Here is a 24927-nt window from a genome sequence, read left to right as displayed (position 1 = left end):
ACAGCAGGTATACGTGGCACAAAGACTTCGGAGACCTAAAGATCCACATGGCGATCAGCGTGTTTGACCTTTCCTCTGACACCTGAGCCCACGTTGCACTTAGTTAACCAACACGGGGGATTTATACGCCAGAACCTTTGAGCTGATGCAGGTGGTCAACAGAACGCTAAGGAAGATCTCAAAACAGACCTGAATGAAGGGTTGAACTCATATCACATCACAATTTATAAAGGTTAAAGTTGCAACAATTTGTCAAACAATTTACTTCAGTATTCAGTATTTGTATTTTTTCCCACTGAAGTTCTCAAATGTGAGAATCTGCTCATGTTTGCTTGTTAAGTAGAAAATGTAACGTCTTTATGCGTTTGCGGGGTGCTGTTGGGACACAAGAAGACTTTTGTTGAAATTACCTTTCTAGGTTTGATGGGTTTTATCTGGAAAATAAAAATAAAACAGTCATGAAAAAGATTGCAGCCTCAACATGAGAAATCCATAGTTTTTCAAATAAAGTCAGATAAGGGTTTACATGGCATTTAAGAGGAATTATTATTTGTTATTTTGTTTGATTTAGAGTAATTAAACTAATGAAGCTATCAGTATTGCTTTAATGACATTCCTTTAAAAGCATTTCTTACGCTTAATAAATTCATGAACACGTTTCTTAGTGTGTATCATTTCACCTCAAAAACCTGGCTTTATATGTGATAAATAAAATTAAGAAATTGATAGTGCTCTGAACTTTCTGTTTTTTTTTTCTTTCCAGCTTGCCTCCGGTTTAATTGAATGATTGATACTTTCCTCCCATAATCTTATAAAGTTGATTTACTTTCATAAAGTTCCTCCTTCTTAATTTTTGACCGGACTCACACATTAACGGTGGTAAGGAGCCGCGACGTCACGCACCCACCCCCTCTGCGTGGAACACGCGCAGAGTTTTCACGTTGTCCAATTGCATTTGGGCTCTGAGACGACGCTGTCGCTCCCGCGAGCGTCTCATTGGCTGATCGTGGCAGATTGACGCGTGAGGTGGGCCAATGGGAGGCTGCCACACTGTGGCTAGGAGAGGTCCCCCCCCTGCTCTCAGGAACATCCTCATCGGCTGCATCCTCCTCTGCCCCTTTCTCTTGTCGAGTAGTCTGCGTTTGGCCCAGTCCGAGGAGCTCCCATCCTGCACGACGCCGAGGAGCTGAAGAGGAGGGCTGCCACGGATTTGCAATTCAAACTTTTACATTTTTTGTAACCCAAATTTAATAAAGCCTGAAGCTAAAAAAAAGAGAAGATGTTTAAGGTGATCCTCTTGGCCGCTCTAACCGGCTTCACCTGGGCCAGTGACGTGCTTGACTACACGGATGATGACTTCGATGCCAGGATCGGAGACCACGGACTCGCTCTTGTGGAATTCTTCGCCCCTTGGTGAGTTCGTTCACGCTTCGTAAAGAGCATCTGTGCTCTCTGACCGTTAATGAGCTAGTTAAGGCTAGCGTTAGCTGTTCTTTCTTCCGTGTGAGCAGTTGAGCTAACTGACGTTAACGTAGCCGCTTACGACTGCGCGAATGTTTCTCGAGTGGGAACCCATTTCACGGAGATTCGCCCTTTAAAATGCGAGCTGCGTCGCTGTTTGTCTCCTGACATTAATCTGATCTGTAATGTCAAATAGACGTCGGTTTATTAAAGCCAAGGACCGATCGCTAGCATGTTAGCTAGAGGCGTAAAGGTGCTAATCAATGCACCGTTAGCAGTAATTAGCTCTATTCTAACGTGTGCTTCAAGATGAACACTGATTCTAAAAAAGCGACAGTTGATTAACTATTAAACCTAAAAGACCGTAGTCTTGAGTCATATGTTAACGGGTGGTAATAGTTTACAATGCAAACTGTGCTAACAAGGCTACGAGGAAGTTAGGGGCGTGTTCTTTCACTGTTGTAACGTCCTGATTGGACAGCGAAGTTTTGGTGTCGTCCTCGGATTGGTGCAGAGGAACTGTGACTCATTCCAATCTGCCAAACTTGAAGTTAAAGTAGAAGTTAGCGCGATTAATGTTTGTTAGAACGTTAAAATTAAACCATTATACGTTTTGTGATATTTAGAACGGGACCGTTAACTTGTAGTTCTTCTAGTTAATCATTTGCGAATATTGTCGAGTTTTCTTAGTTGCAGATTTAATGGACCAAACTCTCACTCAAAATTATTTGCAGACGTTTTATGAATCAAAACAATAATCACCAAAGTAATCGAGTCAATTTAATATAAATTGGGGTTTTATCAATATAAATTGCATGCATCCTTTGAGGTATCAAATTCCACACTGTGAAATCACTCAATCTCCCTCAGGGTCCTCCCCTTAAGTTGTAACTTGAGTACAGCTTTGGTGCAACTTCTCTTGTCTGACTGATCCGTTTCTTCTGTCCATTAGGTGCGGCCATTGTAAGCGGCTTGCACCTGAGTACGAGGTAGCCGCCACGCGTCTGAAAGGCCTGGTTGCTCTGGTCAAGGTACTGCATGGTGCATTTCCCTTAACCGCTTCCCGTTTAGTGGAGCTCTCTGTGCTATAGTGCTCTCAGTCTCTCTTCAGAAGGTGAAGGATTCCCCTTTTTCCCCCCATTTAGGTTGACTGCACATCCAGCACCAACATATGCAGCAAATACGGCGTCAGTGGCTACCCGACCCTGAAGATCTTCAGGGATGGAGAGGAAACCGGTCCCTATGATGGTCCCAGAACTGCAGGTATTTGAATATGAATTAGAATTTTTTGCATTTTATCACATCTTTAACCCTCTTGCACATGCACACATTTAAAAAAAAAAGTTGATCTCTTGCACTTTTTTTCACCTCTATGGGGTTTTCTCGGTGTACTGATCTTCTCCATTCCTCTTCTCTTCCTGCAGATGGTATTGTCGGTTTCCTTAAGAAGCAGGCTGGACCAGCTTCTGTGGAGCTCAAGTCTGACGCAGACTTGGCAAAGTACACTTCGGACCCAGACGCAAGTGTTGTCGGTGAGTTACTGTTTGCATTTCAGTCCCCGTTTGCGAATTTCGACACGATGGGTCGCACCCTGATCGGAACGCGGTCCATTTTTCCGTCTCAGGGTTTTTCGCCGACGCCAAGAGCACTGCGCAGGCAGAGTTCATGAAGGCAGCCAGCGCCTTGAGGGACAGCTACCGGTTCGCCCACACCAACTCTGAGGCGCTCCTCCAGAGCCACGGCGTTGACGGAGAGTGAGTCGCTCTCTCTGCCTTTTTGACTGCGTCGTCATAACGTGCCACCTTTTTACTCATTTGGCGTCACCAGTCTAGCTGCAGCGAGACAGCCTTGACGTTCCCTAATCTTTGGTTTGCAGGGGAATCGTCCTTTTCCGCCCACCAAGACTCAACAACAAGTTTGAAGAAAGCTCCGTCAAATACAGCGAGGACGTATTCACCAACAGCAAAATAAAGAAGTTCATCCAGGAGAACATGTGAGTTCTGCAAAGCACATTTACAGTCGTTTGACTGGAAGTAGTAAAACGGATTATTCTGTTGCGTATCAGCAGCACATATTTACATCCGTGTCTCAGGGCAAAGGGGACAGTGTGTTTGTGTGGAAGGTGGGGCCACCCACTCTGCAAACACAATCCACTCCTGCCTGCCTCATTGTTTGTTGTCCAACTAGCATGGTATTTTTAATATTACTGTAAAAAAAATAATTTTTAAGTAACTAGTTGTTGCTTTTTTGCCGATCCTTGCAGCTGGATCTCTATCAAGACGTAGACTGAAACTGCTTTAAAAACAGTGATGCCTCTGTTACAGTTAACTGTGACAAAAGTGCACGAGTTGTCCTCGGCTACATGACTGAGAGTTTGCCCCTTTTTTAGTTTTACTTTTACTTCCAGTTTCGCCTCACGGCTTAACGTTCAAATCTGATTCCAACCGACCGGTTGCACTGCGGTAATCTCTAAACCGATCTCTAGGTTATGTGGTTGGTTTGAATTCCTCCTGTGTAAACTGACTCACTCTTACTTTCCCTGTGCCACACAGCTTTGGGATTTGCCCCCACATGACAGAGGACAACAAAGACCAGCTGAGGGGAAAAGACCTGCTGGTGGCCTATTACGATGTGGATTATGAGAAAAACCCCAAAGGCTCCAACTACTGGAGGAACAGGTGTGTCTCTTTATTCTGTGTATCTGAACCAGTTTGTCCTCAGTGACACCTTTAACTCTACAAAACGGAGCCTCCGCTCTGAGGCACAGCATTTCCTCTAGATTCATTCTTTCTTTCTTTTTTTTTTTAAAGTAAGACTTCTAAACAAACGTTGACATTCGACAGGGTGATGAAGGTGGCCAAAGGCTTCCTGGATCAGGGCAAGAAGCTGAACTTCGCCGTGGCCAGCAGGAGCGCGTTCAGCCAAGAGGTGTCCGAGTTCGGCATGGACGGCAGCTCGGGAGAAGTGCCGCAGGTCGCCATCCGCACCGGCAAGGGAGACAAATACGTCATGGCCGAGGAGTTCTCGTGAGTCCGCTTCGCTCGCGGTTCTGTTTGTTCGTGTTTGACACGCACAACCGGCATATTGTTAAAATGTACACATTTTTCATCTCCACACAATCTTTGTGGTTTTGAATGGTGAAGGATGTCTCCTTCATCCCTTTATTTATTAAAAAAACCTCAAAACTCTTTGCAAACGACGCTTTGTTTTAGCACGTTGAGCAGCGCGTGCTAAAAGTCAATCATTGAAGTGTGATTACGACTAAACGACCTCAAAGATGTATTGCTCTTGCTTTAGTTTATCCCGAACCCTCGGCCCCATTGACTCCTTGAACATTTCCCCTTGTGCTTCCCCCAACAGGCGTGACGGTAAAGCTCTGGAGCGTTTCCTGCAGGATTACTTTGATGGCACGTTGAAGCGCTACCTCAAATCCGAGGCCGTCCCAGAAAACAACGACGGACCCGTCAAGGTGAGACAAAACGTCCAGGAGTGTTGCTGATGAGCTGCGTTGAGCGCAATATTTGTAATACTGTTACAATCCACACTAATAATAACTCGAAATGCGACTGAACATTAAATATACAAAAAAAGTTCCTCAAAGCTGCTCATCCATCCGGAGTGAGTCAACGTGTGTCCTTTGTGTTCAGGTCCTCGTGGCAGAGAACTTCGACTCCATCGTCAACGACGACAGCAAAGACGTGCTGATCGAGTTCTACGCTCCGTGGTGCGGACACTGCAAGAGCCTGGAGCCCAAGTTCAACGAGCTGGGAGAGAAGGTGAGGCGGCCGAGTTTGACATTCATCGCTGAACAATAGTGTTTTGTCTTCAGTTTCAGTTCTTTGAGTCGGTCCATTTTTTAAATCACTAACGGCCTTCATGCTAGTTCTGTTTTTAGTAGCGTTGGGTTCATTTTGACGGTTTCTCTCCTCTGCTCCTAAAGCTCTCCGGTGATCCCAACGTCGTCATCGCCAAAATGGACGCCACCGCGAACGATGTGCCGTCTCCGTATGAAGTCAGCGGGTGAGTCGGTGGAATAGAATTCTATCTACAGTGCAGATAAGAATAATGACAACGCAAAAAAAAAAAAGTCCACCTTTACCCAGGGCCTCTCCGAGGGGACATCGTGCTGCGGGCCGCGCCCAAGAGGCGGCTTCCATTCCGCCAGACAGACTTAAAGGACGTAAAATGAACAATTAGTCGAATTACAGAGCTATTTCTGATTTTGTTTATATGTCGGTCGTTATAAAGTTATTTCTTTGCAGAAATTCAACTAATTGAGCTGATGTGCAGCTTTGTCCGTACACAGAAACAAACCTCTGGGATATGTATCGAGATGGGATTTGATGGCATTAAACAATATTCATCAGTATCTGCCTCAAATGATTTCTCGAGTTTATTTAGTATTTTTGGAGTCTTATAATCTCCAACAAGAGGTCGTCTTTTGGTTTGATTAGATTATGAATATAATGTCAATAAAATGAATCCTTATCAATCTCCTCGGCCTTGTTTCTCTTTCCAGTTTCCCCACCCTGTACTTCTCCCCAGCCGGACGCAAGACGAGCCCAAAGAAATACGAGGTGAGAATGAGCTCTGCGTGATCCTCAAATCCACGGATCACTGCTCTTTATATTTTAAATTCCGCTGACGGTCGTGTCTCTCTCTCTCTGCTTGTGTTGCAGGGAGGTCGCGAGGTGAGCGACTTCATCTCCTACCTGAAGAGGGAGGCCTCCAACCCCCTGGTGGTGCAGGAGGAGACCAAGAAGAAGAAGAAGAAGAGCGACGACGACAAGACGGAGCTATAAAAGCTCATGAGAGAAACTCAACGTCCCCATCGCAACATGAGGAGGATTGTGGGAATCATGCAAAGAACGAACTAAATTATATTCCACTCTCTCTTAGTGAACTACCGAATGCTCTGAGGCCAAGTCGAAAAGACGCGGCCCTCCCTTTTTAGGTCCTCCGTTGCTCTGGGAAAGCTGCTGAGAGGTGGAGGCCAGGGCCTCCCCCGATGTCTAAAAACAAAAACAAATTTTTAGGGAAGAGGGAACAGCTTTTGAAAATTGAGATTTTTATTTCCACTGGTCTGTCTGCTGCGCCTCGGGCTGATGGTGGTGGTTGGACACCAGTTTCCAGTCATCTGTCACTTTGGTTTTTGTTGTCACAGGGAATAATGGCTTTTGGTGAATTCCTTTTTTTTTTTTTTTTTTTTTGTAACACGTCTTTGTTTTTGTACATTTGGAAGGATTGTGAAATAAAAAGGCCCACAAAACTAAAATAAACCGTGTGATCTTTTTTCATGACCCACTTGTTTAATTGACCGGCCTCTTGTAGTCTTGGAAGAAACATTTAGTTTAATTCTTTATCCACTAAGTAATTCCATTTAGGGACAGCGTTGTCAAGTTTTACAGCCCTGTTAATCTGACATAGTTTAAAGGTATTAATGTTTCTCCTACATAATAAATGCAAATAAAGACTAACAGTGCGTAAATATATTAGAACGTGTCCAAACGGAATACAGGACTAACGTTAACTTATATTATGGAAAACATTATTTCTGTCCAATACCGTATTCAACCAGTTGGCTGTAGAACACTTCCTGTTGAGTAACAGCAGAAGAAGAGAAGGAGCCAATCAGATCGCGAGTAGAGAACACTCGCCCGGACATGTTCACAGACTGCACACGTGCCCGCTGAGAAGGTAATGATGACTTAATAAACCTTATTAATTGTCACGTTGTAGCCGTGCTGTTTTGTTTTAAGTCCACGCGTTTATATCTCCGCGTTGAGTCGTTCATGAAGTTTCTGTTTGAGGACGTGGCTCCTTTCTTCAGCTAGCTAACGCGCACGCTAGCTAACTTACGTGTCAGTCGCCTCTCCTGAACCGAACACCGAACTCCGTGGACATTTCTCTCGGATGAAGTCGGCTGTGTCTGACAAACTTTAACCCTACATGCGATACGAATTCCCGTCTTTTTTTCTTCCTTACGACCACCTTATCGTGCGTGTATTTAAACTATGATGAGGTTTTTAGTAACGATGCTACGGCCACGTGTTGATGGCTGCTACGCAGCCCTGTCACGTTTTGTGTACACAATTATACATAATCATTTGCTGCTCTAATTTAACGGTGATTTCAATCAATCTCATTATCGATCAGTCCTGTGCATGCGGAGTTAAAAAATAAATTTGAATAAATCAAAGCCTAAATGATCATGTTCTTTGTGCGGTGACATCGTATATTATATAAAACATTTTGTGGCATTATGCCTCTTAACGTGGTGCATGTTATTTTTCTAAATGTACAGTATTTGGAGCTAGATACTCATATATAAATATGAGCCAAAATTTCCATTAACCATAGTGACCTTCTAAGCCTTCATTGGAGAAAATTTATAGAAATGTATTTTTACTCACTGGATTTGTTCTCATGCTAATCAGAACGTTTTTGTGTTCCCCCCCCCTCCCCCCTCAGATCATGACCTCAAGGGCACCTTCATTTGTTGAATATGTCTGGGCCGCCAGAAAGGAATAAAACCGCAACCACCTGTGTTTGTGCAAAAAAAGTCGACGATGCTTCACTCCAAGGAGAGCGTGAGAGGCCGGAAGAAATGCCAGCAGAACGTAAGAGCTGCCAACACGAAGAGGAAAACAACTGACAACCAGAACAAAAGCCTGGATACAAATAAACCGCTCAAAAAAGCGAAATCGATCAATGCCGACCAGGAAAGTCAAACTCTTCTAAACGTTGCAAACCAGACGGGCGATGTCTCTAACCGTGGACCCGCTGAGCCTCAAGCGTCCGAGCACCACGGCCTAGACGCCGCCCTGAAAGACAGCTGGGAAATGGACAGTGGATTCTCCTCCGAGGTGAGCCCCCCGGCCAGCGGGCGGAGCTCGCCGTGTCCCTTCCGCTCCATCACGGTGGTGGCGTTGGACTGTGAGATGGTCGGGACGGGGCCCGGCGGGCGCTGGAGCGAGCTGGCCCGCTGCAGCATCCTGGACTACCACGGCAACGTGCTCTACGATCAATACGTCAGGCCGCGCCGGCCCGTCACCGACTACAGGACCCGCTGGAGCGGCATCCGGAGGAAGGACCTGCTCAACGCAGTCCCCTTCGCCCAGGCCAGGGAGGAGGTGAGGCCCCCCCCCGTTTGCACTTTGACACCTGAGATCTGCTGATTCATTCTGAACCGAAACACTTGGTTACGACAGTAATCCACCAACAATGCAGTTACAACAGCTTTAGCTTGAGCACTGTATTAAAAAAATAACAAGCAGTTAGGCAGAACTTGAATACTTCACTAAACACGCGAGCTATTTTTAGGCTTTGCACAACCCGAGTTGAACTGTAAACCTCCACCTTAGAGGACATGTGACATTCGGCACAAACGTTAAGTAGGTCACCGCCTGTATGTCTGAAAGATGGTGCTAGTTTTTTTAAACAGAAATAACCCCTTTGGGGGGCCAGGCTAAAGTAAGGCCTCTTCATGCATCCTCTTCTCCACTGGCTTCTCTCTTCTAGATCCGCACCATCCTCGAGGGGAAAGTGGTCGTCGGCCACGCAATCTACAACGACTTTGAGGCGTTGGACATGCGCCACCCGGGTCACATGATCAGGGACACGTGCACGACGCCCCACCTCAGCCGGTTGGCGAGTTTCCCCAACAGCCGCTTCTCCTCCCTCAAGGTCCTCGCCGGCAGGCTGCTGAGCAGGAGGATACAGGTGAGCCGTTGCGTCACATCTCACGATGCGGACGTCAAGGAAGGAACCATTTTGGTTTAAATGGGGGTTAATCAATTCAGTTCAAATGGAAGCGTATCTGAGGGTGACTTTCCTCGCCAGGTGGGGAGCAAAGGTCACTGTTCGGTGGAGGACGCGCTGGCCGCCCTCGACCTCTACAAGCTGGTGGAGGGCGAGTGGGAGCGGGAGCTGGAGAGCCAGCTGAGGGACGACGAAGCGCCGCGAGAGCCCAGCTTCGCCTCCTCCAACCACTACATGCAGGACGAGTACTGGCCCAACAGCGTCGTCGGCGACGGCCAATGAGAGGAGAGCGCTCCTTACGCCCCGTGACATCACACGGGGGGGGGGGGGGGATTTTCACTCGCCACAGAAACTCTAGATAATTAATGTGAGGAGTTTGACTACAAAACAAAGCTGGATTAAAAGTGAATTCAAGTCAATGATCTTTATTGTTGGCACGTGCACCATCACGTTGTTCAACATGGTTGGATTTTCTGAGGCAACTTCTTTGCTGCGATGGCAGATATTTTACCTGCACAGTTTGTTGTTACAGATACTTTGGCTCTTTAAACTGGGGGTGGATTAAGTTATTATATGAATAGTAAGAAGTTTTTCTCTTACTTTAAATGTAATTATGCAGAGAACTGATCCTGGGACACGGATAACATTTTGGAAAACACAAACTGCCCTTCTTATTTGAGCTAGTTTTAAAAAATGCTATTATCAAACCAGGTGAAGCTTTTCGAAGGGAAACACATTTTTTAAAACTAGTTTAACCTGTTGCAGGTCTTCTATTGCTGTGGATCATTACCTCTCACTGTGAGCTGCTCTAAAATGTCCTAATAAAACGGCTTGTGGTTCAAATGAAACTGACTTTGTTGTCCATCGAGTGAAGGTTTGCTCCGGGGTCACTTTTCATCGCGGTTTCTCTCCCAGCATTCCCAGTTAAATCCCAGCGAGTCTCGGCTTCTACGCGACGCCGCAAAGGGTCTAAAGACGTCAGCGTCACACCAGATAATAACTTTCTTACAAAGCCGTCAACTCACACACGTCTAAAGCCTGAACGCGCCCCACAGCTCAGGCTGCAGGGACGGAACACAAGGGAACATTGTTTTTCACAATCCATCTAATTTTGTTCCCCAAATGGCTTTATTGGGCTCAGGGCTGGTTTAGCAGATTTTCCAGCTGGCCGCCTGCTCCCTGGATGCATCAGGAGCAGAGCAGGGGGGGGGGGTTTCAGAGGGAAGAAGACGGCCGCCGATGCGTCCCAAAGGAAACATTTTTAAAAGACTTTAGTTATTTCATTTATTCCCTGCTGAAGTTTGGTAGGCTCGCCACACACTCATCTAAGAACAATTAACTTTAAAAAATGACAACGTTAACGTATACACACATAGTATAAATAATACACAAAGGAAAAACAACTTAAAATGCAAGTGACAGTAGTGTGTAAATCATTAATATTGAACTGGATCTAACTGCTTTATAGAGATGATGTTGATATTTACACAGAACTCTGGATGGGATCTAATGATCACATGATGCAGCTCACGACTCATCAGTAAATAGATGCACACAGGTGATGTTAAACATGCATTTCATTTAACCCGCTGATGTCAAAGGTTGTTTTTTTCTTAAATTCCAAATTTCCAAATTATTGATGAGACGGAAAAATGATTTCACTCGGCTCCGGCCCCCCCCGCTGTGCCCACTGGGTGGGGGCTCTTTGTTGATTTGTTTTCACACTCTCACCTCTGTCGCTCAATTATTTGAGATTAATTTGGAGATTTTTCGAGTGTCCGATTAGATGAAGTGCTCACAGAATTGATTATGTAAAGCTTTGCATTACTCTAATCTGATGACAGCGAATTGTTTAGGGTCCGTATTTACTGATGTGAATCCGCCACGTCAAAATCTAAAATCCTGTGTGTGTAAATGTGATTTGAAGCTTTTTCTCTTTTAAATCGGGATGATGGATCTCTCGTTTTAGAGCAAAGAGCTCACGTGATTTCTGAAGAGTCCGAAATATAAAACCGGCTTAAAACCGTGTTACTAATATGATGCATATTTGCCAAATAGATACTTTTATTCCTTTGTTATTGCTTAATCTGTAGTGGGCATATATAATATATTTGTATTTCTTAGATGGTTAATATTTCATACTTTATGGTTTGTATATGTAGATTTTCTAAATATATTTCTTACTATTCTGTTGTAATTTTCAATCAATCTCATTATCAATCGGTCCTTTGCATGTTAAAAATAAATTAGAATAAATCTAATTCAAGAAAGTAATTCCTCTCGTCCGCTCGTCCCATTGAGAAATATCCCCAAAACAACATCACGCCTCTGAGCACGTGACGCAGCCCCCCCCCCCCCCCCCTCCGCTGGAGCGATCACGTTGTAGAAATTAAACTGGAAGTCAGCTCTCACAATGGGCACTTTTCACTCAAGTCTCCTTGGAATCCCATCAAATCCCTCCTCCACCTTACACCACCTCTTACCTGCTCACGGATGACCTCATCCGCCCTGCCTCCTCCTCCCCCTCCTCCTCCTCCTCCTCCTCCTCGTCGCGGGGAGCCCCTCCGCCATTGGCCGAGCTCTCCCTCGCCATCACTTCCTCCCGCCCCTCCAGGCCCCTCCAGGCCTTTCAGTGCTGATTGAAAAATGGAGAAGAAAAAAAAAGAAAAACAGAGTGGGACGTAATCTGGTGTGACGCCACTAATCCCGCCGCTACAAATCAAGAGGTCCCGTCGCACCGGCTCCACACCACAGACGTCCCGGGACGCTTCACATCTGCCTCAGGTAAGAGTCCTCTGCTCCAGCTGCTGCTGCTGCTTCCCCCCCCCTCCCCCCCCCCCCCTCCGTCTCTGCCAGGGTTCCTTTGCAAAGCGGTTTTTAAGTGTGAAAAAGTGGAAATGGGGCTACAGCTATTTGAGGTTTAATTATAATAAAGAGTCAGCAGTTGCATCATGGGACCAAGTGTGACGGGGTTTAGAGCTGCATTCCTGCTCTTAGACAAACATACGTCCCTCGAGGATCTGATGGTTAGTATTAGTTTTGTTCTTTAAAGTGCAAGTTTAGTGTGTTTCTTAACAGCTTTCTAAAAGCCAAAGGTTTCATATTACATTCTTAGAAAGAGCAATTCAATAGACCAATTCATTAGAAAATCAGGATGCTGCACATGCTGTTTGGCTTTGACTTTTTTTTTTTTTTACATAATTTGTTGTCAGGATTCTAAAGTGTAACAACAACCGTGAGCCGGTTGATTATGAAACCAAAAGGCCGTCGACCTTAAACCTCCCGATAAAGGAATGGTGCCTAATGAGGGCGAATCGAGGAGCCAAAGGGGGATTGAAGTGGAATACAGTGCGTCCATTGTTTGTTTCCCTCTCTTGTTCACTGCCCTTTCATTCTCCCTCCAGACAGTGAGACGTAGACATAACGAAGAGAAGAGATGGCTGTGGTTGTAAGTATTGAATCGACATCGATGCTTTACGTGTACTTCTGAGCTGCAGCGGGACCGAAGGCCTGTGATTGTTCACCTTTCACTCAAGACAAAAGTAGCATTAGCGGCTAATCTCTGCTTTTAGTCCTTACCGTGTGCTTACAGGCTTTACTGGACTCGTGAGTAGTCGGGCCAGATTAATTAAACACAGGCCCATTGATTATTATTGCTGCTGCAACACCGGTGTCTTCATACAGCCGCACATCCATCAGACATCCATCAGACATCCATCCAGAGCCACACAACACAGACCCTTTAACGCACACGTAGCAGTGAGCAATCAGTAGGTCCAGCTGTGCCCCCCCCCCCCGAGTCCCCTCACGCCGACGCCGTGCTTTCAGAGTGGAACCTACCGCATGGTGTCGGAGGAGGAGCAGGCCCTGCGCTCCAAGCTGGAGCGTCTGACCGTGAAGGACCACGGCCCGGTGTTCGGGCCCTGCGCCAGCCTGCCGGACCACACCAAGCAGAAGGTACTTTTTGTGAAAGAGGTTTTTCCTTTCACCCATTCGGAAAGGAAAGGGGCGGGGCCGAGTGGCATCCGGGCCTGGTTGTAGATCACTGCTCCTTCCCGCAGGCCAAGGACGAGCTGAACGAGACGGATGAGAAGAAGGTGTCGGCCGTGAAGGAGCTGAGGGGAATCATCAAGGAGAAGGCGGAGGCCGGGGACGATCTGGCCAAAGGGGTGCTGGACACGTTTGGGGAGAAACCAGACGGCCTGCTGGTCCGCTTCATCCGCGCCAGGAAGTACGACGTGCCCAGAGCCTTCGAGCTGATGAAGGGTAGGTCCGACACGGAGGATCTCGGACTCCTGGTCACCGCAGAACAAACAATGATAAACATCCATGATTAACATGAACCGTGGTTTGAAGTAAAGCATCAAAATATATTTAAAGTATCATATGTAAAATAGTGGTCCATTCATGTGTAATTCCATCTACTTTATTCACTACTGGGTGACGTCATCCATAATAATAAATCATAAGATAATGACATACATACACATATTATACCATAATGAAGGATTAATCAAAGCGAGACAAATGTACTGACAAAATATTATTGTAAAATCTACAACTTTAGCAAAAAAGCCTTTGAAACACAGGACTTCATATAACCCCAGAACCTGCTCCTGTGCCCCCCCCCTGACCCCCCCAGGCTACGTGCGCTTCAGGAAGGATTACCCCGAGCTCTTTGAGAATCTGACCCCGGAGGCCGTCCGCAGCACCATCGAGGCCGGCTACCCCGGCATCCTGCCCAGCAGGGACAAGTACGGCCGTGTGGTTCTGCTCTTCAACATCGAGAACTGGGACTACGAGGAGATCACCTTCGACGAGGTACAAGTTCTCACAAACAAAGGAAACAAACCACAAAAACAAACACTACGTCGCAATTAAGGATAAAAACCTAGATGTTGTCAACACTCTTCTTCATCTCGCACAACGTGGTTAAAGAGTATATATGTGTGTGTGTGTGTGTGTGTGTGTGTGTTGAGATCCTGCGCGCGTACTGCGTGATCCTGGAGAAGCTGCTGGAGAACGAGGAGACTCAGATCAACGGCTTCTGCATCATCGAGAACTTCAAGGGCTTCACCATGCAGCAGGCGTCGGGAATCAAACCCACGGAGCTCAAGAAGATGGTGGACATGTTGCAGGTGGGAGGGACACGCCTTCAAGACATGAAAAAAAACACCTTGAGATGTTTGTTTATTTATAACTTAATGAAGTTAATGACTTTTACCCGGACTGCGGGGTCGAACCGCCTCTCACTCTCTCTCTCTCTCTCTCTCTCTCTTCGGGGGTCTCCCCCTCCTGAGTGTTTTGTTAAATCCCTTCTTGTTCTTCCAGGATTCCTTCCCTGCTCGTTTCAAAGCCGTGCACTTCATCCACCAGCCCTGGTACTTCACCACCACCTACAACGTGGTCAAACCGCTCATGAAGGGCAAGCTGCTGGAGAGAGTGAGTCTCTCACACACACACACACACACACACAGACACACACTCCTCCCTGCAGTGTTCCATTGGTATGAAGTGGCCTCACACTGGGGCGTTGTCGCGTTTGCAGGTGTTCGTGCACGGAGACGAGCTGGAGAACTACTACAAGGAGTTTGACGCCGACATCCTCCCCTCCGAGTTCGACGGAAAGGGCTCAAAGTACGACGGCAAGGCCACGGCGGCCAAGCTGTTCGACTGAAGGAAGCGGCCGCCCTGAAGGGTCATTGCATAACTACCAACCCCACAGACTGTGGAGATCCAAAAAAAAAGCCCCTCAATGAAAGTGCATGTTGTGTTCAAGAGGTCCGAACAAAGCGCAGGCCGACATTCTGCTTTCCCAGTTTCTCTTCTCATTTTCTCATTTTATTTTTTTAATAGTTAAAGCTTCGAAAGGGTTCATTTTCAAAATCATAATCCTGATGTGTAGTCAATGTGCAACGAACGCTGAAGCACCAGCTGGACGCTTTGACCGGTCTTTAAATGTCCACACGTTGAGAAAAAGTCTTCTGTGTCTCGCCTGCTCGGTTTGGGCTTTGTTTGGACCGGAGTTCACCCACACAGCTGGTTTCCACACTGGCAGTGACCCCCCCCCTCCTTAAAGTACAAGGCTGACGTTCCAACAAGTGCCTGTCTTGTGTTTTTAAGATTGTTTCTTCAATATGAACATCATTGTTCCACCTGGCACCCCCCCCAAAAAAAAAAAAAAGTGCAATAAACTGTATATAAATCTAAGCTGTGACCTTTGAATCAATTTGCAATGTTAGCAGCTTAAAGGCACCATCGTAGTTTAGTGTGTGAACACGTGCTAATATTCAGTAATTAGTACCAAACTTAAGGTCGTTCCTAGTTGTAAAAATGTTTACCTGCGTTAAAGTTTAGAGAGAAATGGTCCCCTTGTCACCTTCATCTGAAGACACGTCTCTTTAAACCCTCCTCGGCGGGAAGCAGCTGATAAGCTGATAAAAGAAAACCCAGAGGAGGTTCAGAATAAAACAAACAAAAACAAAAAAACTTTGTGAAAAATATTTATTCATGAATGAGATCAAATACGACTAATCAGCCACGACTGTGCAACACACATCAGAATAAAACACATTAAGATCATTACACCCAGATGCTGATAAAAGGAAAACCGTGAAGCCATTAAAGTGCATAGAAACGGGTCCGTTTCAGTCGGGACCGAGTGCGCACAGCGCCGCGTTGGTGCGGGTTCTCTTCACCTCCCGGGAAGGACCCAAACTAAAGCCGTATTAGATCCGATGTTGCGCAACAAGACCTGCAGGAGCGCGGGTGGAGCGAGTTCGTGTTGTGTCAGCAGGAGACCGGCTGGCTGTGACTGACGCGTCAAACGTTCACACCAAAGGTCAGGAACAACCCAGAGACGCCTTAACAGCAAATCCGCCTCTCACCAGTTGCCAACTGATGAGAATGGACCGCACCGTAGGACGCAAACCGAGTGCGTTTTGTGCGAGAGTCGTCATGTGTCTCCCGTCTTTCCTCCTCGCTTCCCCCCCTGCATTTTTTTTTTTTTTTTACCAAATTCCACCCGTCCGGTGTGCAGCAATAAGCAGCTTAAAAGGAAGCTTTTAGCTCACCCTCGGAAAAAAAACAACTTACGAAACATATGAAACGCATCAATTAGCCCTTGTTTACGGTGAATATGAGAAGTGAGTCTAATAAAAGACTTCCATTGTGTTTGAGCCAAAGCCATGCGCCCGTCTTTAAGGAGTCACGTGGTCAAAATGCAGCATGATCATTTTAAAAAAAGTACAAAGTTGAGATACTAGTTAATTGAAAAGTGAAGAGTGCTTCGGTCCATTGCATAAATTGAGAGTCTGATACAATACGCCTGGTTGAGTCCTGTTTTATCTCTTCTCGTTGTAAACACAGTTTGACCCAACTCCGTCCTGAGGGTGGACGTTTAGAGAAGGTCAACAGGTCCAATGGCTGCTGTTGGTCCACTGCTCACGAGGGAATAGCAAAGACAAAAAAAAAAAAAACTATCAAAGGCCTCAACAATAAAAAAACTGCAATTTTTAACACACTTTTCCTGCAATAAAAAGTCAAACTTCTCTTAAAGAAAACAAAGATCATATTACATCAATATTAATTAGATTTCCAGTTTGACTGCACACAGTAAACCATGAATCACGTCCTATGCTGCTTATTACAAAGCACAATTTGCTCTTCATGTTAATATTCAGGCACTTAATATCCGGTCGTGAACTTTTTAAGATGAAATCCTGAAGTTGAGTATATTTTATATTATCTATATTATGGTCCAAGGCTCCAACAATGAGTCCTTCACAGAGTTTACATTACAGTTTGTGTCTGATCCGATCTCGAGGTGATGTTTTAACTTGTTTGGGGATCCAGGACATTTTTCAGTTCTTGTTTCTATAGAAAAACGGACTTCTCCCCTCTTACTGCATGCAGGTCAGAGGTCACGGCCGCTCCTCCCCCCCGCCCTCTGGGGGCAGGCGGGCGCCCCTCCTCCGGCAGGCTCCCGGCCGGCTCTTCTCCCAGCGGCACAGGGCGTCGGCGTACTCCACGATGACCTTGTCCATCCAGGTGAGCGGCTGAGGGAGCAGCATGGCCCCCTCGAAGAAGCCCAGGTGACCTCCGTGCTGCGTCAGTACGAACATCACGTTGGGCATTTTCTCTGCAAACAGGAGGTGAGACAACCTGCTTTTAAATGGTTTTGCATTTTTGCGTTTCATCATGACACTTTTAAAGGCACACAGTTCACCTACACACACACACACACTCATATTCAACAGAGGTTTGCGCAAACCACATTTTTAAATTTGGTTGTTCGAGAAGCCATCTCTTAATTTTGAGTGGGTTTGGAGTGTGTGTGTGTGCGTGTGTGTGTGCGTGTGAAGTCTACACAGAAAGTTAGCGGGTAAGGAAAAAAAAAAAAGGAAAAAAAAGAAAAAGTCACGCGTTGTCATTTCCTTGAAATCGAAGACACGTCTAGAATTTCACTCATCAGGGTTTGGGTAATTACCCACACTGATTTAAACACACAGGGGCCAGTGCATGTGAGCTACCGAGGAAAGACAAGGCCGTGTCCACACACACGCAGCTCTCTATATAGAACCCAACAGCCTGGTCGTATCACATGGCCCTGAAAAATTCAACAAGACCGTCAGGGCCGGGCATCCAGCAGAGACTTCATCAACACTTTTTCACCCACACGACGACAACGTTTGACCTCTGCCGTCCTTCTCCAGGACTTCGCAGCATATTATATATTATAAATACAGTATATTATAATAGACATTTCCAACCGTACGACATCACAACCAGACCAACAGTTTTGAGAGATGAAGACGAACCGGCGAGTGTGCGCGGTATCTCCAGCAGAGACGGATGAATGAGGGGGTCGTCTGAGGAGTTCACCAGGAACAGAGGCACAGAGACCTGGAGACAAGAGGAGCAGCCCTTCAGGTACAGAAGGTCAGGCAGGAGGTCGACGCTGTGCTGCAGTACGGATACTACATCTCACTCACTTTGTGGATGTAGTTCAAGCAGCTCTCCTTCTCGTAGTACTCTTTCAAGGAACTGTAGCCGTGAAATTTCCTGCAGGACGAATGATAACTTATTATTATTATTAATATCATCATCATTACTATAGTAAAAGCTTTATTTAGCTTAATGAAAGCCTCAAATGGAGCCCCCCCCCCCCCCACCCCCCGCCGCCCACCTCATGATGCTGTCGTCGATCTGCATCAGAGACGTGGCTGCGTACAGTTTGCTCAGTTCTACGTCACCGATGTTGCTGCTGTTCAGGCCGAGCAAACTGCTCCTGTTGAACAGGACAACAAAAATAGTATTTAGTATTAAAAAAAACAATTTGGTTGGTGCGCCCCGACAAACAATGTCAGCTACTTTGTTTCCTGCACCTGTGTGACAGGATGAGCTTCTTCATTCGGTCGGCCAGCACAAAGTTGTAGAGCCTCCGGCACTGATCCCACTGGAGGAATGTTTCCTGCACCCTGCAAAGCACAGACGCATGCGTAGGTATTTGCACACTAAGCCAAACAGCCATCCGGCTCCTTTCTTATCACAAAGTGCGTATTGGTCAGCTGGGACGCATGTGCACCTCCCCCCCCCCGCCCCCGCCCCGTTTCCCCAATCTATGCACCCCGTCCGCCTACCTGAGGGCGCTGTAGCCCTGGCAGACGGTGACACAGCAGAGCACTCGGTCCTGGTTGGAGGGGTTCTCGCCCAGGAACTTGCAGGCGATGTTCCCCCCCAGGCTGAAGCCCACCACCACCAGCAGCGTGTGAGGATAAGCCTGCTTGATGTAGCCCACCATGGCGGCGTACTCCCAGGTGCAACCTGGACGAGGGAGAGGAGACGCTTTAACATCGGCGAGCGGCACCAGCTCTGGAAAAGTCCAAAGTCCACCCGCCCCCCCCCCAAGAGGCCCGCACTCGGGCACACACACAGCGGAGGGACCGCGTCTCCGTGGTTACCGTAGGTGAACATGCGCGGCGAGGTGAGCTCCACGTTGGGCGGGGCTCCCAGGTGGTTGAGGACGGCGCAGCGGTAACCCTGCCGCTGGCAGTAATCCACGAAGGTGCGAATGTAGTTCTGCTCGCTATGGTTACCGATCCCAGGGCAGATTACCATGGTAACGTCATCTGACACACACACACACGGACAAACAGGAGGGAGCACAAACATACAAAGTGGAGTCATGTGTGGGCGTAAAAGGGGGACGGCGTGCGGGCGCTGATTTAATTGGCGCGGTATCTTCTCTCTGGGGATTCATTAGTGGTCGTCCGGCCTCTGCAGGGCGATCGAAACAAGCGAAGAAAAAAAACAAAGAGACATGGAAACAAAATGACCGGTGATAGCTTCTTAAAAGAAAAAGAAAAAAAAAGATGATTAAACTGATTAAATCCAAAGCTGGCTGCGTTGGTGCTCCAGCAGACGGACCGGGCGTCTGCCACTCACCTCCCGTGCTGTGATCCCCGAGAGCCTCAAAGAGGTCAAAGGTCGCCGTGGCCCCGTCCGGCATCGCGAGGAACTTGCGGAACCCGTGGAGGGTGGGGGTGTTGACGCGCCCCATCTTTCCGTACAGGGCCGTCTGGATGTGTCCGCTCTTACCCCACAGCAGGGGAGGAACGTATCTGAGGAGACACGCCAGCCCAGAGTTAGACTTCGAGATGTTGCAGCACGGTCTTAAGCGTAAACAACCCCCCCCCCTGCGGGGCCTCAAGGAGGCGGCAGACGGATCTACGGCAACGGTCCCTCCAGGTCGCTCATTTTCAGCATTCCACGCAGTCCGCCCCGTTGCATGTTCCCACAGGAGCCCAGAGCGGACCCACCATGACGCCGGCTCCAGAGAGAACCCCCCCCCCCCCCCCCCCCGACTAGGCAGAATGCCTCGGATCCCGTTTGACGTGACCGAGGAGGCCGTGTCCACGCGAAGCGAAGCGTGGGAGTTTAACCACGCGCCCGATCGAGACCCAAAACAAGTCACCCCGAACAGCCGGTTTTCGCCACTCAACTCTTTGGTCAGCATCGGGCAGGACTTGAAGAGGTAGCGGCTGAGCGCCGTGACCTGGTGGACGACCTCCGGCGGCGCCGCGGTGCTGTTCAGGTTCAGACAGCGGACGATGACGTAGAGGGCGGTGGCCACCGCCGCCAGCTTCACGCCGTCGAACATGGCCGGCAGCTCCGGGCCGAAGGTGCCCATGTCCCCGTCCTCGAGGGCGGACATCGGCGCCGCAGGAGAGGACCTGCACGCACAGCATGTTAGACGCATACGACATGCAATGCAGGGTACGACAAGACGGGCCCGATCCTGTGAAAGAGAAAATCTGTTTGGCGTAAAAGTCCTGCTTTCGAATGTTTACTGAAACAAAGTACAAGATAATTAAATATACCTCAATAAGGATCAAAGTTGCACTTGATTAAAGTGGTTTAATTATTTCACTTGATTCATTTCCCACTTCTGGGAATATTGGGTGCTAAAATTCCAGAGCATTGATATCAAGATTGAGCATTGGAAAATGATTAATAATAAAGTCATTATTATTCTGGAGGTTTTAATGAACATGTGATGCCCTCTATTGATTTGAGAAGGTTGGTCCTCACCTTGTCTGACTTTGATGGAAATACATTGCTCGTGGTCCCTCCTTGTTCTCTGCTCTCTGCTCAGTGCTGGAAAACAAAACAGGTCAAACTTATTTTGTTAAAAAAAAAAGATGCGGATTTCAGGCCCTCGCGAAGCTAAAAACCAAAACAAACAAACAAAAAAAAACGGGCGAAACCAGAAGTTCATTCGCGGATGTGACACCTTTAAATTATTAATGAACGAGTAAACCGGAACTTAAAAAGCAGTAGAATAGTGTAGAATGGGGTGGAACAAACGGCCAGCTGTGTTCCGGTTGTTTAAATGGGAATAAAAAGTGTGTTGAATGGTGCGTTTTGTCTCTCAGGTGGCGTTCAAACTGTTCCTGAAGCTTCAGCAAACACAAACCCCTCGCGCAACTACACACAAAGTACGTCGAACCGCTTTTAAAAGTACACGCAGAGCATTTGTGGTCTCACCATCGCTGTTTTCTTGGGGGGGGGGGGGGGGGGGGTAGGGTAGTTCGCTCAGGTTCTGGTCGGATCCAACTGGAGTTGATCTCACCGTCTGTTTACAGCAGAGGAGTGACTGACCGGCAGGGACCTCACGACGCGTTCAGGGCCTCTTATAAAGCTCCGAGATTTAAAAACAACGGCAGCCAACATTAAAACAAACATATTTTACCGTGTTCTTTAGATGATTTGTCCGTGTGAATTTCCGTTACACACATGAATTAATTTATAATAGCATAGCTATTTATTCAGACACCAAATTTTGGAAACTGGCCTCCCGCAGCTTCCGCACTCGTCGATTGTACGCTTGAAATCCGGCAGTACGTGAAGGCCGCATGACGGACAGCGGGGTTAGTTCACTTCCTATTACACAAAAAAAGTTACCGTCTAATTTACAGTAACAACATGGTGTGGTTTTAGTGGACGATCCATATATGCCACCATTGTAAGCTGAGGTTTCACAACGGCACGCAAATGTTACGCACATAACTGGCAGAGACACAACAGCCTGATATAATCTCACAAACTCATAGTCAATATAAAACAAATATAATGGTTTGTGGTGTGTTGAAATTAAATAAACTTATTACCACATACTCAGTCATTACACGGAGCTATATTAGAAATACGTAACATGTCGGATATTCCGCTACAATATGGTTATTGCATAGTTAAAACCGGATATATAACAAAATGGGAGTGGGGGCAGTAAATTAATGTCACTTCATTTTCAAGTGGATGAGACACTCTTTCATTAAGAGGATGAACCACTAGAGGGCGCCATCCACTGCGACACGCTTTTGAAATCCTTTTTATAGTGTGGTATCATTCTGAAAGACATAGGATTTTAATAATATTTTGACATTGTATTTAGGAACAAATAGGACATTGTAAGTCCTTTACAACCCCATGACGCTCATCACAATTCTAATAATTCTAACAATGTATTTGAGAATGTGTGTTGCTGTAGGTTAATAAAAATACATATTTTACTCTAATATTTCTATATTTTCATTACATGACCCCACTTAGGGCCCAAACATACCAGAACCATGTCAGAACCAGTACCATAATACTGATATATTGAACTGATTTTTACACATTATAGCACTTAGGGTTAGACCTTTACCCCCCAAAACATAAATTGTACAAATAGACAAAGTAGTTCCAGAGTTATTACACTTTTTATCATGGGTGTGCCAATTTGATGTCTTTTAAAGGAATGAAGCCACAGTAACTCAATTTTTATTTTAGGTAATATTATTGACGCTTATTCATATTGAAAACATCTGGAAAAAGATGCAGAGATGCACACTATATGGAAAAACATAGAGAAAATGTATATGTTATTGTGTTTTTATCATTGAATCTATCCCTTATACATAGTGTACATACACTATAAAGTATGCCATGTCCACAATAAACCACTTGGGTTCATGTTGTCTCACCCTGGACATAGCAAACAACTAACAGCTGCACACAGCTGTGTGACGACTCAACGTCAAAAACCGAGGATTCAGCTCAACTGTGACTTTGGTTTTTCCTCCAAAGAAGTAACGTCAGAGGAACAAAAACTCCCCGCGTGTATTTTCTCTGTGATATTGTCTATAAATGTGGATCTTCTGTGATGCGCAAAGCAGAAGTGAAAGAGGACATGATCTTGTTTCTGTTCGGGAGAAGTGAAATTGAAAATTCATACGAATTAATTACCCTCGAGCAGCATTCCCCTCCAGGGAAAGCACACTATCACGAGGTTTTTTTTTCTGAGAAATGATGCGCAGGATTATGGCTCGCTCCTCCCCAACGGAGGATTAGGATCAAACGGGCTTGTGTCATGAGGTGAGGCTTTGCCTGACAGAAGGGGGAACATCGGAGGGCAATGCCACTGTGCAGTCTCACCGCGGCCCACAGGGCACATGACTGTTCTTATGGTTTCATGACTGAAGCAATTCTAGGCCTGTGCAAGTTTTAGAGACTATGCAGTTTACTTTTTTTTTGGAAGAAAAAAACCCAAACAGGGGTTTAAATATCTTTGCAGGAGAGCACTTCAACCAGATGGAAGCTTTGGCATTTTTAGCTGATGCTGGTTGGGAAAATCAACTGGCAACGCTTAATAAATAATTATCACACTGAAATTCCTCCAAAAAGACAGCAACTTGACACTGCTTTGCCTTTCTGGTAATCCAGTTTGATTTACTGACAACTTAATTTTCCATGTCATGCAAATTGGAATAAACCTGCTTCAAAGAGACCTTCCAGTTCAAAGTATTTTAAGAATTGGACTAAAAGTTCAACAAGAGGAGCTTATTCACTTCAACAACCTCTAAATGCTTCCTTTTCCTTAAATAACTATATGCAGGAACATTTTCCAGCATGTCTGCACTTTGCCTTGATGGAATATACCTGAAAGAACCTTCCACATATTCCTTCTGGTGCATTAAAAGGACCGAAGGAAGGACACACGTTTCCCAGATGTCCCCCCGAAGAGACATGTGCACTTTCACTTCCTTCCATTTCTATTTTCCTCATCTCGTCAAGTAAGTTGAGGTCGCAGAGTCCTCCAACATGTATTCGCTCGCAGATGTCACGAGACCACTTTAAGCTGCTGACGTGTTACTAGGCTACAGAATGGTGTATTTTACACCGTCGTGTTCGCATCGGCATGTAATGAAATGGAAAGATGAGCTGGAGAAAAGACACTTTGACTTTGTTATATTTAGCAGTCCACTCTCAAGAAGAATGAGGGCAGAGACAGAAGGTCTCGGACATCTCTTTTCAAAAGTCACACCCATTAAAAACCATTTCTCGCCTCGCGCCCACGCGCACAAAGACTAAAACAACTACCGTGACCCACGGCTGGATGTCGGCTGCAGAAACGCCCACAGAAGAACCTTTTTTGGGGATTTACACAATGAAGCACTGGCCTTAATCTGCATTTCAGGGGAGGATTTCATGCATGGCGCCATGATGGGAATTTCCCCAGAACTATAAGATAACGTACAGAGAACACAGCAACGCGTTATAGGTCAGAGACATTGATCGAACGGGTGTTGTTGGTTTGATCTTAGTTAATTTTGGATTAAACACATGCGTAGTCAGTCTTAATGAGTCTTTAAACATAACAAATGCACATATTTCAATTCAGCCCCAGGAGAGTCGCCTACTTATACTTGATAATCCTCATGTACTCAGGTATTTATTTACCTTTAATAAGTAAGCGTCTCGCACTGTAAACGCTACATGAGAAAATTGTTATTGATTTAGGATCTTGTCATGTTTTGTTTGTGTTGTAAATCTGACTATCTGTTTACATGGTCCTTAATTTTGGCATTGCTTGGAACCTCATTGTTATTGTTAACTAACTAACCTCAACTCTTTATATTTGTACTCTTCTTGCAATAAAATGAAATGGAAAGTACTTGATTGAGAAGAAAGTACTTTTTCATGTCAGTAGCGGTTTCTTGAAGACATTTTCAAAGAACATTGGGGCCCTTACACTCAAAGCGACGCCATGGAAACACTAAATCAAGTCCCAGATTAAATGTGATTAAACGCCCTCATGTTCTGCTCAGTGTTTTCAGAGATCCGAATCAAGATATTCAATGAAATGCAGCACATTGAACG

At 46.1% G+C, this 24927-nt stretch overlaps 4 protein-coding genes across 6 annotated transcripts; 3 read left to right on the top strand and 1 right to left on the bottom strand.

Moving 5' to 3' along the window:
* The first annotated feature begins 1101 nt into the window (after positions 1–1101).
* Positions 1102–6677, top strand: pdia3 (protein disulfide isomerase family A, member 3). The gene is made up of 13 exons (XM_037451903.2): positions 1102–1413; positions 2414–2492; positions 2607–2724; positions 2886–2993; positions 3086–3215; positions 3338–3454; positions 4014–4139; positions 4305–4487; positions 4822–4930; positions 5109–5237; positions 5402–5481; positions 5981–6038; positions 6141–6677. Exons 1-13 carry the CDS (start codon positions 1280–1282, stop codon positions 6261–6263), a joined length of 1494 nt encoding a protein of 497 aa, XP_037307800.1. The 5' UTR covers positions 1102–1279; the 3' UTR covers positions 6264–6677.
* A 355-nt stretch (positions 6678–7032) lies between these two features.
* On the top strand, positions 7033–10070 carry isg20 (interferon stimulated exonuclease gene). 2 transcript variants are annotated; one of them, XM_037452338.2, is made up of 4 exons: positions 7033–7158; positions 7933–8594; positions 8983–9183; positions 9304–10070. In XM_037452338.2, exons 2-4 carry the CDS (start codon positions 8031–8033, stop codon positions 9502–9504), a joined length of 966 nt encoding a protein of 321 aa, XP_037308235.2. In that variant the 5' UTR covers positions 7033–7158; positions 7933–8030; the 3' UTR covers positions 9505–10070. The 2 variants fall into 2 exon arrangements, with proteins under 2 accessions (XP_037308235.2, XP_037308236.2); XM_037452339.2 differs by lacking the exon at positions 7033–7158 and adding an exon at positions 7216–7587.
* Positions 10071–11931: 1861 nt separating this feature from the next.
* Positions 11932–15642, top strand: rlbp1b (retinaldehyde binding protein 1b). 2 transcript variants are annotated; one of them, XM_037452383.2, is made up of 8 exons: positions 11932–12006; positions 12627–12670; positions 13051–13179; positions 13284–13488; positions 13865–14043; positions 14202–14360; positions 14554–14664; positions 14771–15641. In XM_037452383.2, exons 2-8 carry the CDS (start codon positions 12659–12661, stop codon positions 14897–14899), a joined length of 924 nt encoding a protein of 307 aa, XP_037308280.1. In that variant the 5' UTR covers positions 11932–12006; positions 12627–12658; the 3' UTR covers positions 14900–15641. The 2 variants fall into 2 exon arrangements, with proteins under 2 accessions (XP_037308280.1, XP_062419083.1); XM_062563099.1 differs by having other exon boundaries at positions 11987–12006; positions 12631–12670; positions 14771–15642.
* A 906-nt stretch (positions 15643–16548) lies between these two features.
* Positions 16549–21345, bottom strand: abhd2b (abhydrolase domain containing 2, acylglycerol lipase b). The gene is made up of 11 exons (XM_037452380.2): positions 21271–21345; positions 20815–20880; positions 20226–20456; positions 19669–19844; positions 19185–19352; positions 18864–19047; positions 18609–18701; positions 18410–18511; positions 18216–18285; positions 18042–18126; positions 16549–17362 (listed from the first exon to the last, which is right to left on the bottom strand). The coding sequence occupies exons 2-11, from the start codon at positions 20838–20840 to the stop codon at positions 17145–17147; spliced, it is 1353 nt and encodes a 450-aa protein (XP_037308277.2). The 5' UTR covers positions 20841–20880; positions 21271–21345; the 3' UTR covers positions 16549–17144.
* Positions 21346–24927: the final 3582 nt, after the last annotated feature.

Source organism: Pungitius pungitius, chromosome 6 (assembly GCF_949316345.1).
Source record: "Pungitius pungitius chromosome 6, fPunPun2.1, whole genome shotgun sequence".
In the NCBI taxonomy this organism is placed as follows: domain Eukaryota; kingdom Metazoa; phylum Chordata; class Actinopteri; order Perciformes; family Gasterosteidae; genus Pungitius; species Pungitius pungitius.
Note: the sequence above shows the minus strand (reverse complement) of the source record. Positions and strands in the feature narration are given on the sequence as shown.

Excerpts from the sequence above, each read along its gene's own strand:
- rlbp1b (XM_062563099.1), top strand. Across the intron at positions 13,180-13,283 it reads CGGACCACACCAAGCAGAAG|GCCAAGGACGAGCTGAACGA; the intron begins GTACTTTTTGTG and ends TCCTTCCCGCAG. Across the intron at positions 13,489-13,864 it reads AGCCTTCGAGCTGATGAAGG|GCTACGTGCGCTTCAGGAAG; the intron begins GTAGGTCCGACA and ends TGACCCCCCCAG.
- pdia3 (XM_037451903.2), top strand. The coding sequence starts at position 1,280 with ATGTTTAAGGTGATCCTCTTGGCCGCTCTAACCGGCTTCACCTGGGCC. Across the intron at positions 3,216-3,337 it reads AGCCACGGCGTTGACGGAGA|GGGAATCGTCCTTTTCCGCC; the intron begins GTGAGTCGCTCT and ends TTTGGTTTGCAG. Across the intron at positions 4,931-5,108 it reads ACAACGACGGACCCGTCAAG|GTCCTCGTGGCAGAGAACTT; the intron begins GTGAGACAAAAC and ends CTTTGTGTTCAG.
- isg20 (XM_037452338.2), top strand. The coding sequence starts at position 8,031 with ATGCTTCACTCCAAGGAGAGCGTGAGAGGCCGGAAGAAATGCCAGCAG. Across the intron at positions 8,595-8,982 it reads TCGCCCAGGCCAGGGAGGAG|ATCCGCACCATCCTCGAGGG; the intron begins GTGAGGCCCCCC and ends TCTCTCTTCTAG. Across the intron at positions 9,184-9,303 it reads TGCTGAGCAGGAGGATACAG|GTGGGGAGCAAAGGTCACTG; the intron begins GTGAGCCGTTGC and ends TTTCCTCGCCAG.
- abhd2b (XM_037452380.2), bottom strand. The coding sequence starts at position 20,840 with ATGTATTTCCATCAAAGTCAGACAAG. Across the intron at positions 20,457-20,814 it reads TTCCATCAAAGTCAGACAAG|GTCCTCTCCTGCGGCGCCGA; the intron begins GTGAGGACCAAC and ends CTGTGCGTGCAG. Across the intron at positions 18,702-18,863 it reads CAGGGCTACAGCGCCCTCAG|GGTGCAGGAAACATTCCTCC; the intron begins GTAGGCGGACGG and ends TGTGCTTTGCAG.